Source organism: Canis lupus, chromosome 23 (genome assembly GCF_048164855.1).
Source record: "Canis lupus baileyi chromosome 23, mCanLup2.hap1, whole genome shotgun sequence".
NCBI lineage: Eukaryota > Metazoa > Chordata > Mammalia > Carnivora > Canidae > Canis > Canis lupus.
The window spans coordinates 30,706,641-30,724,031 of NC_132860.1; the positions used below are offsets into that span (position 1 = coordinate 30,706,641).

Genomic DNA, 17,391 nt, shown 5'->3' on the forward strand with positions numbered 1-17,391 from the left:
GACTTAAAAAGTAAAACTGAAGATTTTAGAGAGTGTTATCTACTACAAGGAAAATAAAGCAAGGTCATATATGAAGAGACTGGTAGAAGACTCAAGAGCAAGGCTTACTTTAAATAGTCATTCAAAGGAATAAGAGCCAGAAAGAGGAGGACCATTCTGGAAGCCAAAAATCATTCTGAAAGGGAGAATATAGTATATAATGAGATCAACAGAGAGAAGAGCAAGTCAAGAACCCAGAGGAGAAAACGGGAGCCATCACATCAGCAACTCTGTTGCCATGTTAAGAAATGTATTTTCTATTTAGAAGACAACAAAGACTCCCATATTAAGGACTTACAGCGAAGGAGAAAAATCACTCTGATTTTCACTTTATCACTGTAATTGTGCTAAGTGGTCTAAACACAGGGAAACCAGCCTGGAGTTTCTTATAATAATCCAAGTAAGAGACAATGGCATCAACTAGAGCAGAGGCAGCAAGGGTTGTATAGAATGAATTGAGAGAAATTAAGCAGGCTAAATCAATCAGGACCTGGTAATATACTAAATGTGAAGGACACACACACACACAAACAGAATGATGATCAGGTTTTTTTTTATTTTTTAAAGATTTTATTTATTCATGAGAGACAAAGAGAGAAGGCAGAGACATAGTCAGAGGGAGAAACAGGCTCCCTGCGGGAAACCCAATGTGGGACCTGATCCCAGGGCCCCAGGGATCACGACCAAAGGCAGGTAGGTCAACCACCTAGCCACCCAGGCATCCCGATGATCAGGTTTGTTTAAATGACTAAAAAGACAACAGTTTACCAACTCATTTACCAACCTATTTACCAACCCAAGGAACAATAAAACCCTAGATTACAAAAACCTACAGTTGACCCTTGAACAATGCAGGCATTAGACAAGCTAATCCCCATGAACTGTTAAAAATGAACATATAAAAAAAATGTGCATATAATTTTGACTCCCCCAAATCTTAAATACTAATAGCCTACTACCAACCAGAAGCTTTATCTATAACATGAAAAGTCGATTAACACACATTTATATTAGATGTATTATATATTACATTCTTAAATGGGGAAAAGAAAACTTTAAGAAAAATCATAAGTGAAGATACACTTACAAGTACTATACTGTATTTTAAAAAATTCTGCATGTAAGTGGACAGGTGTACAAACCCGTTTTTCAAGGGTCAATTATACTACAAATTTAACATCAAATCTACCCAAGTTCTGATTCTCTATTCTCTATGGCTAGGAATAAGTATTTCTCTTTGGGTCTTTTTTTTTTTTTAAGATTTTATTTTTAAAAAATTTTTTTAAAGATTTATTTATTTATTTATGATAGACATAGAGAACGAGAGAGAGAGGCACAGAGACACAGGAGGAGGGAGAACCAGGCTCCAGGCCGGGAGCCTGACATGGGACTCGATCCCGGGACTCCAGGATCGTGCCCTGGGCCAAAGGCAGGCGCCAAACCACTGAGCCACCCAGGGATCCCCCTCTCTTTGGGTCTTAATGTCTTCATCTGTTGCCATTTAACTTCCTGAACTTGGGCTACTGCTGGCCACTGTCTGCAGTCATGTCTATGCTGATGCCACTGCTGCTGAAGGGCCTGACAGGCCTAAACCAGCAGTTCCTGGTACCGTCCAGGTAATGGACAGGCCTAAACCAGCAGTTCCTGGTACTGTCCAGGTAATGGACAGGCCTAAACCAGCAGTTCCTGGTAATGTCCAGGTCAATTCCAAACCACCATGGGAGTAGCTTGGGACCCTGCATGTCACCATTGGGCTCACCTGCCTTCCTATGTTTCCTCTTGTCATCATCAGGCTGGGTCCTGTCACATCTGGAGACCTACAAGAAGTGGGAGTGAAGAGGGCTGTGTCCTGACCACTCTGGCCTGATCATGCCTGCTACATTCCTGACAGTCATGTCCTTCAACTACAGTGACCTCTTCTGCAATCATGACCTCTTGATTTCTTCATGGTGACATGCTGAGACCAAATATATTGGTTTTTAAGGCCCTGCTCAGTAGGGTCCCCTAATAACAATAAAGTCTATTTAAATCTTGAAAAAAATAGTATTTTCATCTGCTAAATCAAGAGCTCTGAAAGAAAGAAGTCAGGATTTAGTGTGGGAAATGAGGAGTGAAGGATGATACTTATATTTCTGGTTTGGGTAAGGAGGTGGAGGTATTGGTGCTATTTAACCAAAGGTATCAGTCAGGATAGTCTAGGTTATGCTTCAGTAACAAGTAACCCTAAATCTCAACCATTCACAACAGGAATTGGCAAACTATGGCCCACAGGCTGAATGCTTGTTTTTGTAGATGAGGTTCTATTAGAACACAGCAATATCCATCCATTTAGGGATTGTCTGCAGCTGTGACAAAGACTATAAAGAACAAAAGTCTAAAATATCTAGTATCTGACCCTTTAAGAAATGGTGTGCTGATCACTGAGTTACAGCAACAAAAATTTATTTCTGGCCTATATGTTGATGACAGGTTAGCAGTGGCTCTGTAACCTATCATTTTCACCCCAAAATGGGCAGCACTGACTTAGTAAAAAATTCTGCATACAAGTCATCGTAGTGAAGGGAACAGAGAATATGTAGAATACTCACTGCTCTTAAAGCTTCTGCTGGGGAATAGGGGAAGGAAGCTTCTGCTCAAAAGTTTAACATTGTAACTTTTTGTATTCCAATGACCAAAAACAAGTCACATGACCATGCCTGAATTCACCAGCAGGGGGATATATAATCTTCACAAAGGAAGGGAAACCAAGTATTTTAAGTTGCCCCAAACAAATCTGTTCCCCCTGCCCCATTTCCAGAGTTTATGCCACTAAGGAAGGGCTGATATTCTCCAACCTACTTTACAAATAGGTATAATCATGTGACTGTGCTCTTCCTAATAGAACAAGAAAAGTGAAGAATGCAAATTCTGCTTCATTTCTTAAAAGAAAATTGTTTGCTCTATACTTTTCTTTCGCCTTCCTGCAGCTAAAGCACATTCTACAACATAAAAAAGCAAAATACTCTATGGTGGAGCAATAAAATGTAGAGAATCTGGATCTCTGAATAACCTCATTGAACACAGTTGTCCCAGGGGTAGAAAAGTCAGATTGTTTAATAGAGACAAATAAATTTTTTGCCTATTTAACCAAGTATATTTTGGAATCTCTTTCTTATAGCAATTCAGTCTCTATCTAATGTTGATTCATCAGCATTTTTTAATGAAGGTGTTCAATATGTAGTTGAATACACTTAAGATTCAGAATGAAAATATAAGTCATTAACACATAGGGGTGTAAAGTCTTGGGAACAGACAAGAATATCCAAGGAGAATATAGAAAATGAGACTAGAGGAAGGTCTGGAACAAAAAAATATAAAAGCTTTCAAGAGCTTAGACAAAAAAGAAAGATCTGGGAAAGGAGATTAATGGGGTAAAAGGAAAATCAGGAAATTACTGTAGGAAAGAAGCTAAAAGAAGAGTATTATAAGGAAAGGTCAGAGAAATTAAAAAGATGTGAAAGTATCACTTTTTATGGATTCACTTCTCATGGATGCCCTACACCACTCCTCCTTCAGCTTTGGTTCTGAGCCAAATCCAGTAACTTTATGCTAACAAACAGAATACGGCAAAAGTGATAGTATGTAGCTAAAACGTGGTTACAAAGAGATCCTGACTTTTGTCTCAGTCCCTTTCTCTCATCCAATGGCTCTGCTGCAATGTGTTAAGCAGCCCTATGGAGAAGCAACGCCCTACATAATTGCCAGTGCTCTGAGGTGCTGTGTGGACAAACCATGACAAGAAACCAAATCCTGTCAATAGCCATGTTACTGAGATTGGGAGAGATTCTCCACCAGTTTAGCCTTCAGATGAGAATGCATGCCAGGCTGACAGCTTGACTGTAGCCTACTGAGAAACTCTGAGCCAGAGGTATCCAGCTAGGTGCCACTGAAATTCCTAACACAAAAAAAAAACTGCAAAAGAATAAATGTTTGGTGTTCATTTTTTTGTAATTAGAGTTAGATAACATACAGTGCTATATTAGTTTCAGGTGTACAATATAGGGACTCAGCAATTCCATACATCACCCCATGTTCATGATGAAAAAAAGTACACTCCTTAATACTCACCACCTATTTAACCCAAACTTCTCCTGGTTCCCCTCTGCTAACCATAAATTTGTTCTCTCTGATGGAGTCTTGTTTCTTGGTTTCTATATTTCCCTTTGCTTGTTTGCTTTCTGAATTCCAAATATGAGTGAAATCATATGGTATTTGTCTTCTCTGATTATTTCACTTCGCATTATACTCTCTGGCTCCATTCATGTCGTTGCAAATGGTAAGATTTCATTTGTTTTTATGGCTAAATAATATTCCATGGTGTGTTCATACACACCACATTTTTATCCATTCATCTATCAATGGACACTGGGATGTTTATCTTGGCTATTGTAAATAATGCTCCTATATAGGAGCATATGCACAGGGGTGCATGTATCCGTTCTAATTAGTGTTTTTGTATTCTTTGGGTAAATACCCAGGAAAGCTGTTGCTAGATCATATAGTAGTGCGATTTTTAATTTTGTGAGGAAGCTACATACTATTTCCACAGTGGCCGCACCAGTTTGCATTCCCACCAACAATGCAAGAAAGTTCTTTCTTCTTCACATCCTCACCAATACCTGTTGTTTTTTGTGTTGTTGATTTTAGCCTTTCTGACAGGTATGAATATCTCACTTTAATTCTGATTTGCATTTCCCTGACAGTAAGTGATGATTAACATCTTTTCATTTGTCTGTCAGCCATCTGTATTTCTTCATTGGAGAAATGTCTGTTCATTGGAGAAATGTCTGTTTTTAAAAATTGGATTGTTTTTTCAATGTTGAGTTTTTATAAGTTCCTTATATATTTTGGATACTAACCTTTTATCAGATATGTCATGTGCAAACACCTTCACCCACAGGAAGGAATGGGTCCATTGGGACCTTTGCTGTGTGGAGGCTTTTTATTTTGATACAGTTTTTTTAGTTTTGTTCATTGGGTCCTTCGCTGTGTGAAAGCTTTTTATTTTGATATAGTCCCAATAGTTTATTTTTGCTTTTGTTTCTCTTGCCTTAGAAAAGAAGTTGCTATGTCCCATGTCAAAGAGGTTACTGTATTCTCTTCCACTTTTCTATAGTTTCAGGGCTTACATTTAGGTGTTTAATCCATTTTTATTTTTTATTTTTTATTGTATTGTATTGTATTGTATTGTATTGTATTGTATTGTATTGTATAAGAAAGTGGTCCAGTATCATTCTTTTGCATGTCGCTGTCCAGATTTCCCAACACCATTTGTTGAAGATACTGTCTTTTTCCCACTGGATATTCTTTCCAAGTCTGTCAAAGATTAATTGATCATATAATTTTGGTTTCATTTCTGGGTTTTTTGTTTCATTAATCTATGTGTCTATTTTAGTGCTAAGTACCATGCTGTTTTGATTAGTACAGTTTGTAATACAACATGAAACCAGGAATTGTGATATCTCCAACTCTGTTTTTCTTTTTCAAGGTTGCTTTGGTTAGTCAGGACCTCTTGTGGTTTCATACAAATTTCAGACTTGTTTTCTCTAGTTCTGTGAAAACTGCTGTTGGTATTTTGATAGTGATTACATTAAAGGTGTAGATTACTTTGGGTAGGTTAGACATTTAAAAATATCTGTTCTTCCAATCCATGAGCATGGAATGGCCTTCTACTTCTTTTTTTTTTTTTCTTTCTACTTCTTTAACGTTATCTTCAATTTCTTTTATCAGTGTTTTATAATTTTCAGAGTACAGGTCTTTTACCTCTTTACTTATTTATTTATTTTATTCCTAGGTATATCATTATTTTTGATGCAATTGTAGATGGGATTATTTTTTAATTTCTCTTTCTGCTGCATTATTATTCGTACATAGAAAAGCAAATTTCTGTATGTGGATTTTGTATATTCTGAAAATGAATAAAATTCATTTATCAGTTCTAGCAGTTTTTTGGTGTAGGTTTTCAGGTTTTCTAGATATAGTTATCATGTCATCTGTAAATAATGAAAGTTTGAGGTCTTCCTTAACCAATCTGGATGCGTTTTATTTCTTTCTGTTATCTGATTCTTGTGGCTAGGACTTCCAGTAAGTACTATGTTGAATAAAAGTGTTGGGAGTGTAAATCCTTGTCTCATTCCTGACTATAGGGGAAAAGCTCTCAATTTTTTCCCATTGATGATGTTCACTGTGGGTTTTTCATATATGGCCTTTATTATGTTGAAGTATGTTTCCTCTAAAACTTTGTTGAGACTTTTTATCATGAATGGATATTGTACTTCTCAAATGCTTTTTCTGTGTCTACTAAAATGATCATATGGTTTTTATACTTTCTCTTGATATAATGTATCATATTAATTGATTTGCAAATACTGAACAACGCCTGCAATCCAGGAATAAATCCCACTAGAACATGATGAATGTATCACTGAATTCAGTTTGCTAATATTTTATAGAGGATTTTTGCATCTATGTTCATCAGGGATATTGGTCTGTAGTTCTCTTTTTATTGGTGTCTTTATCTGGTATCAGGATAATGCTGGCCTCACAGAATGAATTTGGAAGTTTTGCTTCCTTTTCTATCTTTTGAAATAGTTTGAGAAGAATAGGTATCACCTCTTCCTAAAATGGTAGAATTCGCCTGTGAAGCCATCTGGTCCTGGAATTTTGTTTGTTGGGAGGTTTTTGATCACTAAATCAATTTTGTTGCTGGTAATTGGTCTGTTCAAATTTCAAATTGGTTGTTCAATTTGTTGGCATAAGTTTTTCATAATATTCTTTTATAATTGTTTGTAATTCTGTGATGTTGACTGTTATTTCTTCTCTCTCTTCTCTATCCTTTGTGATTTTGGTCCTTTCCCTTTTTTTCTTGCTTAAGTCTGGCTAGAGGTTTATCAGTCATCGATTTTTATGAAAGAACTGTTCCTGGTTTTATTAATCGGTTCTTTTGGTTTTTGTCCTTTGTTTATTTAATTTCTATATAATTTATTTCTACCCTAACATTTATCATTACCTTCCTTCTGCTGGTTTTAGGTCTTGTTTGTTTTACTTTTTCTAGCTCCCTTAAGTGTAAGGTTAGGTTGTTTGGGTTTTTTGTTGCTTCTTAACATAGGCCTATATTACCATAAACTCCCCTCTTAGAACCGTTTTTGCTGCATCCTATAGGTCTTGGACCGTTTTCTTTTTCATGCATTTCGATATACTTTTTTAATTTCGTTTTTTATTTCCTGGTTGACCCATTCATTGTTCAGTAGCATGTTATTCAGCCTCCATGTATTTGTGATCTTTCCAGATTTTTTCTCCTGGTTGATTTCGAGTTTCACAGCATTATGGTCAGAGAAGAAGCATGGTATGACTTCAATCTTCTTCAATCTGTTGAGACTGCTTTTGTTAACTAATATGTGATCTATTCTGAACAATGTTCTGTGCACACCTGAAATAATGTATATTCTGCTGTTTTAGGATAGAATGTTCTGAATGTATCTGTTAAATCCATATGCTCCAGTGTGTCATTCAAAGCCACTGTCTCTTTGTTGATGCTCTGTTTGGATGATCTGTCAATTGATGTAAATGGGGTGTTAAAGTCCCTTAGTATTATTGTATGACTATTGATTAGATCTAATGTCTGCTGTTAACTTTGTATGTATTTGGGTGCTCTTATGTAGAGTTCATAAATATTTATAATTGTTATAACTTCTTGATGGATTTCCCTTTATTTATATTGTGTCCTTTGTTATACCTTTTTACAGTTTTTGTTTTAAAGTTTGTCTGATATAAATATTGCTACTCAAGCTTTCTTTTGACATCCATTTGCATGACAGACGTTTCTCCATTCCCTCACTTTCAATCTGTAGATGTCTTTTAGTATAAAATGAGTATTTTACAGGCAGTATATAGATGAGTCTTGTTTCTTTAATCCACCCTATCACCTTACATCCTTTGACTGGACTATTTAATTCATTTGCATTAGAAGCATTAGTGATAGATATATATTTGAGGTCATTTTATTTGTTTTGTGGTTGTTTCTAAAGATTTTCTCTGATCCTTTCTGGTCTTTTACTGATTTTTTTTGCTGATTTTCCTTAGTGATATATTTGGTTTTCTTTCTCTTCATTCTTTCTAGGTTTATTGGTGGTTTCTGATATATGGCTACCATTAGGTTTTTCTACAATCTCTTGTGCACATAGTAGTCTACATTAAGTTGATGGTCATTTAGGCTTGAACCCACACTTTTTCTTCTCTCCTCCCTAGATTTTAGGTATGTGTTTACTATTTTTTTTAAAGTAGGCTCCATGCCCACCATGGAGCCAAATATGGGTCTTGAACTCATTACCATGAGATCAAGATCTGAGCTAAGATCAAAAGTCAGATGATTTAATGACTGAGCCACCCAAGTGTAGGTATATGTTATTATATGTATAATATATATTATACATATAATAACATAAAGATTTTATTTATTTATTCAAGAGAGACACAGAGAGAAGCAGAGACACAGGCAAAAGGAGAAGCAGGCTCCCCCAAGGGAGCCTGATGTGGGGCTTGACCCCAAGACCCCGGGATCACAACCTGAGCCAAAGGCAGATGCTCAACCACTGAGCCACTCAGGTGTCCCTATGTTATTATATTTTATAATTTTTATGGATATCTTCATTGACTTTTTAGAAATATTCATTTTTACTGCTTTTGTGTTTCCTATCTTTATAGTGTCACTTTTGGTCTCTCCTTTCCATTCAGAGTCCCCTTTAATATTTCTTGCAGGTGTGGTTTAGTGGTCATGAACTCCTTTACTTTTTGTTTATCTGAGAAACTACCTCTCCTATTCTGAATGATAGCCTTGTTGGATAGAGTATTCTTAGACGCAGATTTTTCCCATTCAGCACTTTGAATGAATATATCACACCAATCACTTCCTTCTAACTTGCAAAAATTCTGCTGAAAAATCTCCTGCTAGCCTTATGGCTTTCCCCTTATAAATTACTGACTTCTTTTGTCTCGCTGCTTTGAAGATTATTTCTTATCACTACACTACACATTTAATTATAGTATGTCTTGGTTTGGATCTGCTTTTGTTGATTTTGATGGAATTCTCTGTGTCTCCTGGATCTAGATGTCTGTTTCCTCCCCCAGATTAGAGAAGTTTTCAGCTATCATTTCTTCAAATAAATTTTCGGCCCTCTTTTTTCTTCTTCTGGAACTCCTACAGTACAAATGTTATGATTTTTGATGAGCAACTGAATTTCCTAAGTCTATTCTTGTTTCATGTAATTCTTTTTCCCTCTTTTGTTCAGCTTGATTACTTTCCACTTTACTTTTCACTAACTTGTTCCTCTGCTTCTTCCATCCTGCTATGCATTCCATCAAGTGTGTTTCTGATTTTTTTTAAGCCCTTTATCTCGTCTATGTTATTCCTTATCTCTGCTTTAAAGGTCTCACTCATGTCGTCCACTCTTTTCTCAAGTCTAGTGAGCATCTCTGTGATTATTGTTTTAAATTCTCTATCAGGCATGTTACTTTTATCTGTTTCACTTATGTCTCTGACTGTGCCTTGTCCTGTTCTTTCCTTTGGGATAGATTTCTCTATCTCCTCATTTTGTCTGTCTCTCTGTATCTGTTTTTGATTTTCAAGAAAGTCAGCTATGTCTTCTACTCTTTAAAGCAGTGACTTGGGATCCCTGGGTGGCGCAGCGGTTTGGCGCCTGCCTTTGGCCCAGGGCGCGATCCTGGAGACCCGGGATCGAATCCCACGTCGGGCTCCCGGTGCATGGAGCCTGCTTCTCCCTCTGCCTGTGTCTCTGCCTCTCTCTCTCTCTGTGTGACTATCATAAATAAATAAAAATTGGGCAGCCCCGGTGGCGCAGCGGTTTGGCGCCGCCTGCAGCCCAGGGTGTGATCCTGGAGACCCGAGATTGAGTCCCACATCGGGCTTCCTGCATGGAGCCTGCTTCTCCCTCTGCCTGTGTCTCTGCCTCTCTCTCGCTCTCTCTGAATGAATAAATAAATAAATCTTAAAATAAATAAATAAATAAATAAATAAATAAATAAATAAATAAATAAATAAATAAATAAATAAAAATTAAAAAAAAAATAAAGCAGTGACTTTACAAAGAGGAGGTCTTGGAGTACCCTGCAGTGCAACGTCCTCTATTCATCAGAAACTGGCACTTCAGAAGAGTATCCTATGTATTGCTTTTTTACTGATATCATTTTAATAACTAATAATGCTGAACATATTGTTATATGTTAATCAGATATTATGGAATTCCATTTTGTTAGACTCTTTATCAAATTTTGATTTCCAACAAAAGCAAGACCTGAGATGAGTTCAAACAATTTAGTTGGAAAGTGATCCAAGGAAAGCCTCAAAGAACAGACACACAAATCCAAACAACTGCAGAACTTCTTTCATATTGGTGAGCAGCCACAGTATCAAGATGGAGTACTCTGCTTCTTTCTTTCATGTCTCTTTGTCTTCTTTGTACCAGGGCCAGTTTCAGACTTCACACAGAAAACTTCAACCAACAGACATCAGGGAAAATATGGTTTGGGATGCACTGAGCATTAGGCACAGCTCAGAGAATGTTAGACTTCATATTCACTGTTTTCACCAGCGAGGTTCTGAGGTCATTTCTCATGAAAGCAATAGATAACTAATACAAAGCAGAAAAGGGAAGATGGGAGAAAGCTAATGGAGAACAAAGAATTAAGGAAAAGTTTACTGTTCTTTAATAAAATAGTAGAGGGGCACCTGGGTGGCTCAATTGGTTAAGTGTCTGCCTTCAGCTCAGGTCATGATCCTGGAGTCCTGGGATTGAGCCACACACACACCAGGCTCCCTGCTCAGGAGGGTCTCCTTCTCCTTCTCCCTCTGTCCTTCCCCCATGCACTCTCTCTCTCTCACTCACTCTTTCAGATGAATAAATAAAATCTTTAAAAAATAAAATAAAATAAAATTAGTAGAGACTTTATCATTCAAAAAGGATACGGAAAAAATATATATCTGTACCTAAGGTATGTGAATGTTGTGCATACACTTTATTAATAGGGGAGCAAAAGTCCTAATAATCAGGAAAAAAGGGAAAAAATCAGAAAAGACAGTAAATATGAAATTAACAAACCTCACTAAATACCCAAGTAGAATAATTATATTTTAATATTGAAGGGCCTTTTACACACATGCACACACACACACGTTAAGTGACGCCATAAAACAAGTCTCAACAAAATTAACTGGATTAAAATCAAAGTATGTTCTTCATAATGGAATGAAATTAGAAGCCAGTAAAAGGAAAACGTATTGCCAAAATTTATAAGTATGTGGAAATTAAACAATGTACAACTAAATAATCAATATGTCAAAGAAGAAATCCCAAGAGAAACAGGAAAATAGTTTGAGATGAAAGAAAATTAAATATAACATACCAATTTATAGAATGAATCTAAAGAAAGGAATAAAGATATAATAGCTGAAAACATCTACATTAAAAAAAGGAAAATCTCATATCAATAAACTACACTTCTACCTTAATGCCAGAAAAGAAGAGCAAACTAAACCTAACAAAAATGAAAGGAAAGGATAAAATAGAAAAAGTATAGGGAAACTCAACAAGACCATATAAAAGACCAACAAAATTGGGGTGCCTGGGTGGCTCAGTCGATTAAGTGTCTGCCTTTGGCTCAGGTGAGTCTCGCGTTGGGCTCCTTTCTCAGCGGGGTGTCTGCTTCTCCCTCTTATCCCGTTTGCACTTGCTCTCTCTCTCTCTCTCTTAAATAAATAAAATCTTTAAAAAAAATAAAAGATCAGCAAAATTGATAACCCTATAGCTACGTTGACCAAGAAAAAAAAAGAACATACAAAATGAGTAAAATAGGAAAAGAGGGAATATTACTACCTATACATAAATAAGATTACAAATGAATACTATAAATAAATGAATGCCAATAAGCTAGATAAAACAATTTCGTAGAAAGACATCAACTACTGAAATTGACTCTAAAGAAACACAAACTAAACTGACTTATGCGAGAGACTGAGTAAACAAACAAAAACAATACTTCCAACAAAGAAAAGCCCAAGCTCAGATGGCTTCACAGCTAGATTCTAATAAATGTTTAAAGAATAAACATCAGGGATCCCTGGGTGGCGCAGTGGTTTAGCGCCTGCCTTTGGCCCAGGGCGTGATCCTGGAGACCCAGGATTGAATCCCACGTCGGGCTCCTGGTGCATGGAGCCTGCTTCTCCCTCTGCCTATGTCTCTGCCTCTCTCTCTCTTTCTCTGTGTGACTACCATAAATAAATAAAAATTAAAAAAAAAAAAAGAGTAAACATCAATACTTCATGAACACTTACAAAAAAATACAGGAAATAATTTGCAACTAATTCTATGAGGCCACAGACATCTCAAGAAAACAACACATTAGTATCCCTTGTGAATACAGAGACAAAAATCCTCAACAATAAATTAGCAAACCAAATCTAGCAATACATAAAAAGGTTTATGAACCATGACAATGGGATTGACTGCAGTACTGCAACAGTTTCAACATATGAAAATTAATCAAAGTAATAAACTATGTTAATAAAGGAAAAAAAACCACAAAGTTGTCTCAATAGATGGAGAAAGAACATCTGACAAAATTCTAATACCTTTCATGTAGTTGGACCCCTATCTTATAAAATAAACAAACGTTAACTTAAAAGAGATTATATATCATGATAAAAATACTAAACATACTAGGAAGAGACCTTTCTCAACTTGAAAAAGAACACTGGTGAAAAACACATATCTAATATCATTAAATCTTAAAAGACTGAAAAACTTCCCCCTAGGGTCAGAAACATGACAAGCATGTCTGTTCTCACCATTTCTATACAACAGTGTACCAGAGGTTCTAATAGAGCAATTATGCAAGAAAAAGAAATAAAGGGGCTCTAGACTTGAAAGGAGGAAGTAAAACTACCTAGATTTGCAGATGACATAATCTTAATCCACAATAAAACTATTTAAACTAATAATCAAGTTTGGCAAAATTGCAAGATACAAGATTTCTTCATATTAGCAATGAATGATCTGAAAATGAAATTGAGAAAACACATTTATAATAGCATCAAAACCAAGAAAATACTAAGAAATTGAACAAACTGAGTGTAAAAACTGGACTCAGAAAACTACAAAATGTTTTTGAAAGGAATTAAAGACCTAACTATTTTGAAAGACATCCTATTTTCATGGATCAGAAGACTTATTTTTGATAAGAAGCTGATACTCCCCAGATTGTATCTAACCCTACATATTATATCTAACTCTATCTAAATCATAGCTAGCATTTTTGCAGAAATTAACAAGCTGAAAAAAAAAAAAGAAATTAACAAGCTGATATTCAAACTCATTACAAAAATGAACGAGAAAACAGAAAAGCCAAAACAATCTTGAAACAGCAATTTCAAAATTTATCACAAAGTAATCAAGACAGTATGATACTAGCATAAATGATGACATATAATAAGACAATAAAATAAAGACTTCAGAAATAAACCCTTATATTTATGGTCAACTGACTTTCTACAAGGATGTCAAGGTAATCGAATATGGCAAAGAATAGTCTTTTCAATAAATGGTAATGCAACAACTGGATAACCACATGCAGAAGGATGTAGCTGGATCCCTATCTTATAAAATACACAAAAATTAACTTAAAAGAGATCTTAGATCTAAACATAAAAGCTAAACGTACAGAACTGTTAGTATAGACTATAGGATTATATCTTCATGATCTTGGGTTGGGCATGGTTTCTTAGTTATCACACCAAAACACTTAAAAAGAAAAAATATATTAGATTTCATCAAAATTAAAACTTTTGTGCATGAAGAAAGTTACACAGAAAGTAAAAAGATAAAAAAAAAAGGGAGAAAAACATTTGCACACCATATAACTGGTAAGGGTCTAGTATGCAAAATATATAAAGAGCTCTTAAAACTCAAGAACAGAGGATCCCTGGGTGGCTCAGCGGTTTGGCGCCTGCCTTTGGCCCAGGGCGCGATACTGGAGTCCCGGGATCGAGTCCCACATTGGGCTCCCGGCATGGAGCCCGCTTCTCCCTCCTCCTGTGTTTCTGCCTCTCTCTCAATCTCTGTGTCTATCATAAATAAATAAATAAATAAATAAATAAATAAATAAATAAATAAATAAATAAATCTATCTATCTTAAAAAAAAACAAAACTCAAGAACAAAAAGACAACCAACTAAACAATGCAGAAGGATAAGAGCAGGCATTTTTCCACATTTCCCCAAAGATATACACAGCCAACAAGCATATGAAAAGAATGCTGAAACATCATTTAGTCATGAGTAAAATGCAAATCAAAACCACAATGGGAACTCACTTCATACCCACCAGGATGGTTAAAATAATCAATCAATCATAAATGTTGATGGGGAAGAATGTGGAAAATCTGGAATCCTCATAAATTCCTAGTGGTAATATAAAATGATGCAGCTTTGAAAAATAGTCTGGCAGTTCCTCAAACAGTTAATTACAGAATTATCATATGACTCAGTAATTCTATTCTAGATATAAGAAATAAATCACATGTCTACCCAAAAACCTGTAACTAAGTATTCGTGGTAGCATTTTTCATTAAAGAGCCAAAAGGTAGAAACAAGCCAAATATCATAAACTGATAAGTGGATAAATAAATAGTATATCTATATGACTGAACATTATTCAGGCATAAAAAGGAACAAAGTACTGGGGTATTTGGGTAGCTCAGTCAGTTAAGCATCTAACTCTTGATCTCAACTCAGGTCTCAATCTCAGAGCTGTGAGTTCAACCCCCGTACTGGACTCCATGCTGGGCATGGAAGTTGCTTAAAAAAAAAAAAGGAAGAAAGTATTGATTCATATTTTAACAGAGATGATACTTGAAAACATGCTAAGTGAAAAAGCCAAGACGGTCAAGGCCACAGAGTGTATAATTCTATTTATATGAAATGCTCAGAATAGGAAAATTCATAGAATCAGAAAATAAATCAGTAGCTGGTAAGGACTAGGGGAAAGGAGAGTAATTCTTAATGAGTATGCAGTTCCTTTTTGGATGAAAATGTCTGGTTTAGACAGTGATGATAGCTGTATCACCTTGTGAAAACACTAAAAAGAAATGAATTGTGTACTTTCAAAGGGCAAATTTTGTTATGTGAATATAACTCTATTTTTATTCTTCTATAACTTTTTTGTTAAAAAAAAGATTTCATTTATTTATTCATAAGAGACAGAGAGAAGCAGACACATAGGCAAAGGGAGAAGCAGGCTCCTCACAGGGAGCCCAATACGGATCTCAATCCTAGAACCCCAGGATCACGCCCTGAGCCAAAGACAGGCGCTCAATCGCTGAGCCACCCAGGTGTCCCTATAACTCTATTTTTAATAAAATCGTCTCATTTTATTTCTCACATTTTATGAAGAAATTGAGACACAAAGGAGCAAAATAGATTATCCATGGTTCTCAAGTTTGTTTAGAGATAGAATTAGTGGGATCCCTGGGTGGCGCAGTGGTTTGGCGCCTGCCTTTGGCCCAAGGCGCGATCCTGGAGACCCGGGATCGAATCCCACGTCGGGCTCCCGGTGCATGGAGCCTGCTTCTCCCTCTGCCTATGTCTCTGCCTCTCTCTCTCTCTCTCTGTGACTATCATAAATAAATTAAAAAAAAAAAAAGAGATAGAATTAGTATACAAGATATTTCTACCTAAATTCTCAGAACATGTGAACAAACAAAACCACTTTAATAAACAGTTTTATTTATAAGAGGCTACACCCTCTAAGATGTTATGGTAAAAAAAAAAAAAAATCAATGTCCTGAAATTCCAGCATCTCTTTTTAAGCTCCAGACCCTTATTCTTAATCATTAATAAATATTCTGTTAAAGGCAAAACAGCAATTTCACTTGAATTTTTAAAGCACTTTGAATAAATGCTGCTCAGTTATCATTTATACTTTAATATTTTTCAGAGATTTCATTCAACCTTAATTATTCAGGCTTTTAGAGAATCTCATTGCATCAAATTTTTGAAATGTTGAGCCAACTTTGAAGTGCTCCAAACTTGTAGAAAGATACTGGAAAATATTGGGTTTTTCAAAAGTTAAAACACTACTATCACTGAGAGTTTGGGGTCTATATCTCTTCTCTTTAAATGTGAGAAAAACTGTAGCTTCTTCAAACAACAGAAAATGGTGAAAGAGATCTTTCTAAATTCCTTGCCCGGAGAAATCAGTGAGCTGATTAAAATGATTATTATTTCACGTCACTTAATTTGGAATGGTGTGTTTTACAGCAGATAAATGGAAAAGCACATGTGACTTGTATGATAAAAGCAAACAACTCTTGTTCCCTGATGGGAACATAATACTTTTTCATAATACTCTAAAGTCATATATACACCTCCCCACCAAAGAAAGCAGTTATGTAAATACAGGGGTATATAAACACATATATATTTTTTTAATGGTAAGAAAATTACGTAGTTTTTAAAATACCAAAAAATATCACCTAATACTCTGGCATGTTATAGAATTCAAAATGCTCCCAAATGATATAATGGAGGAAGGTACATACAATTTTAAAAGTTTGGATGCAATTTCAGACAATTTTTCCTCAATGGTCTTTCCTGCATAGGATTTATCGTAAGGCAACACTTTTCTGAATTCCCAGGGTGTTTTTACTGAGGATAGGTTTGGCCTTAATTTTGAAGTCTCCTACACTTGACTTAAAGGTGTTATGACTTTTTACCTTTTAAGTAACAGACCAATTCTGGCTCTACTATATATTCTGTGTGATTTCAAGGAAAAACAACTTTCTTTGCCTTATCTATGTCTTACTTGACTTGATCAGATTTTAAGGATTAAATGAGAGAAGACATGAAAACTCCTAGGCACAGTGTCAGGCGTAAAAGAGACAGAATACCTCTGAAACCTAACCTTAGGACTCGACTATGGCTTAATAACTGCAGAAGAGAATCACATACTGATAGTAATTATATGGATTTCTAAGTCATAATTTGCAACTTTAAGTAGACCATTTTAAAAGTTAAGCATATTTTGAAATATCAATTTATGCTATATATGAGTAATATTTCAGTAACAGAGAAGGTTAATTTTTAACATTTACCTTGATCAAATATTTTTCCCATCTGTCTGCTGTAACAGATTTGCCAATCTTCCTCATCAACTTCAAATGGAGCTCCACCAATTCTTTAGGTACTTAAAAGAAAGAAAAAATACTGTCAGCCAGCAAAATAAAACATTTATAAACATTCAAGAT

The 17,391-nt window shown here is 35.6% G+C and overlaps 1 protein-coding gene across 2 annotated transcripts in view; it reads right to left on the reverse strand.

Moving 5' to 3' along the window:
• The window catches only part of RSF1 (remodeling and spacing factor 1), a 157,564-nt gene that overhangs the window by 95,602 nt on the left and 44,571 nt on the right, over nt 1-17,391 (reverse strand). For both annotated transcript variants that reach the window (XM_072794759.1, XM_072794758.1), the window contains exon 2: nt 17,239-17,330. In XM_072794759.1, coding sequence (XP_072650860.1) covers nt 17,239-17,330 — 92 coding nt within the window. The remainder of the gene's footprint in view (nt 1-17,238; nt 17,331-17,391) is intronic.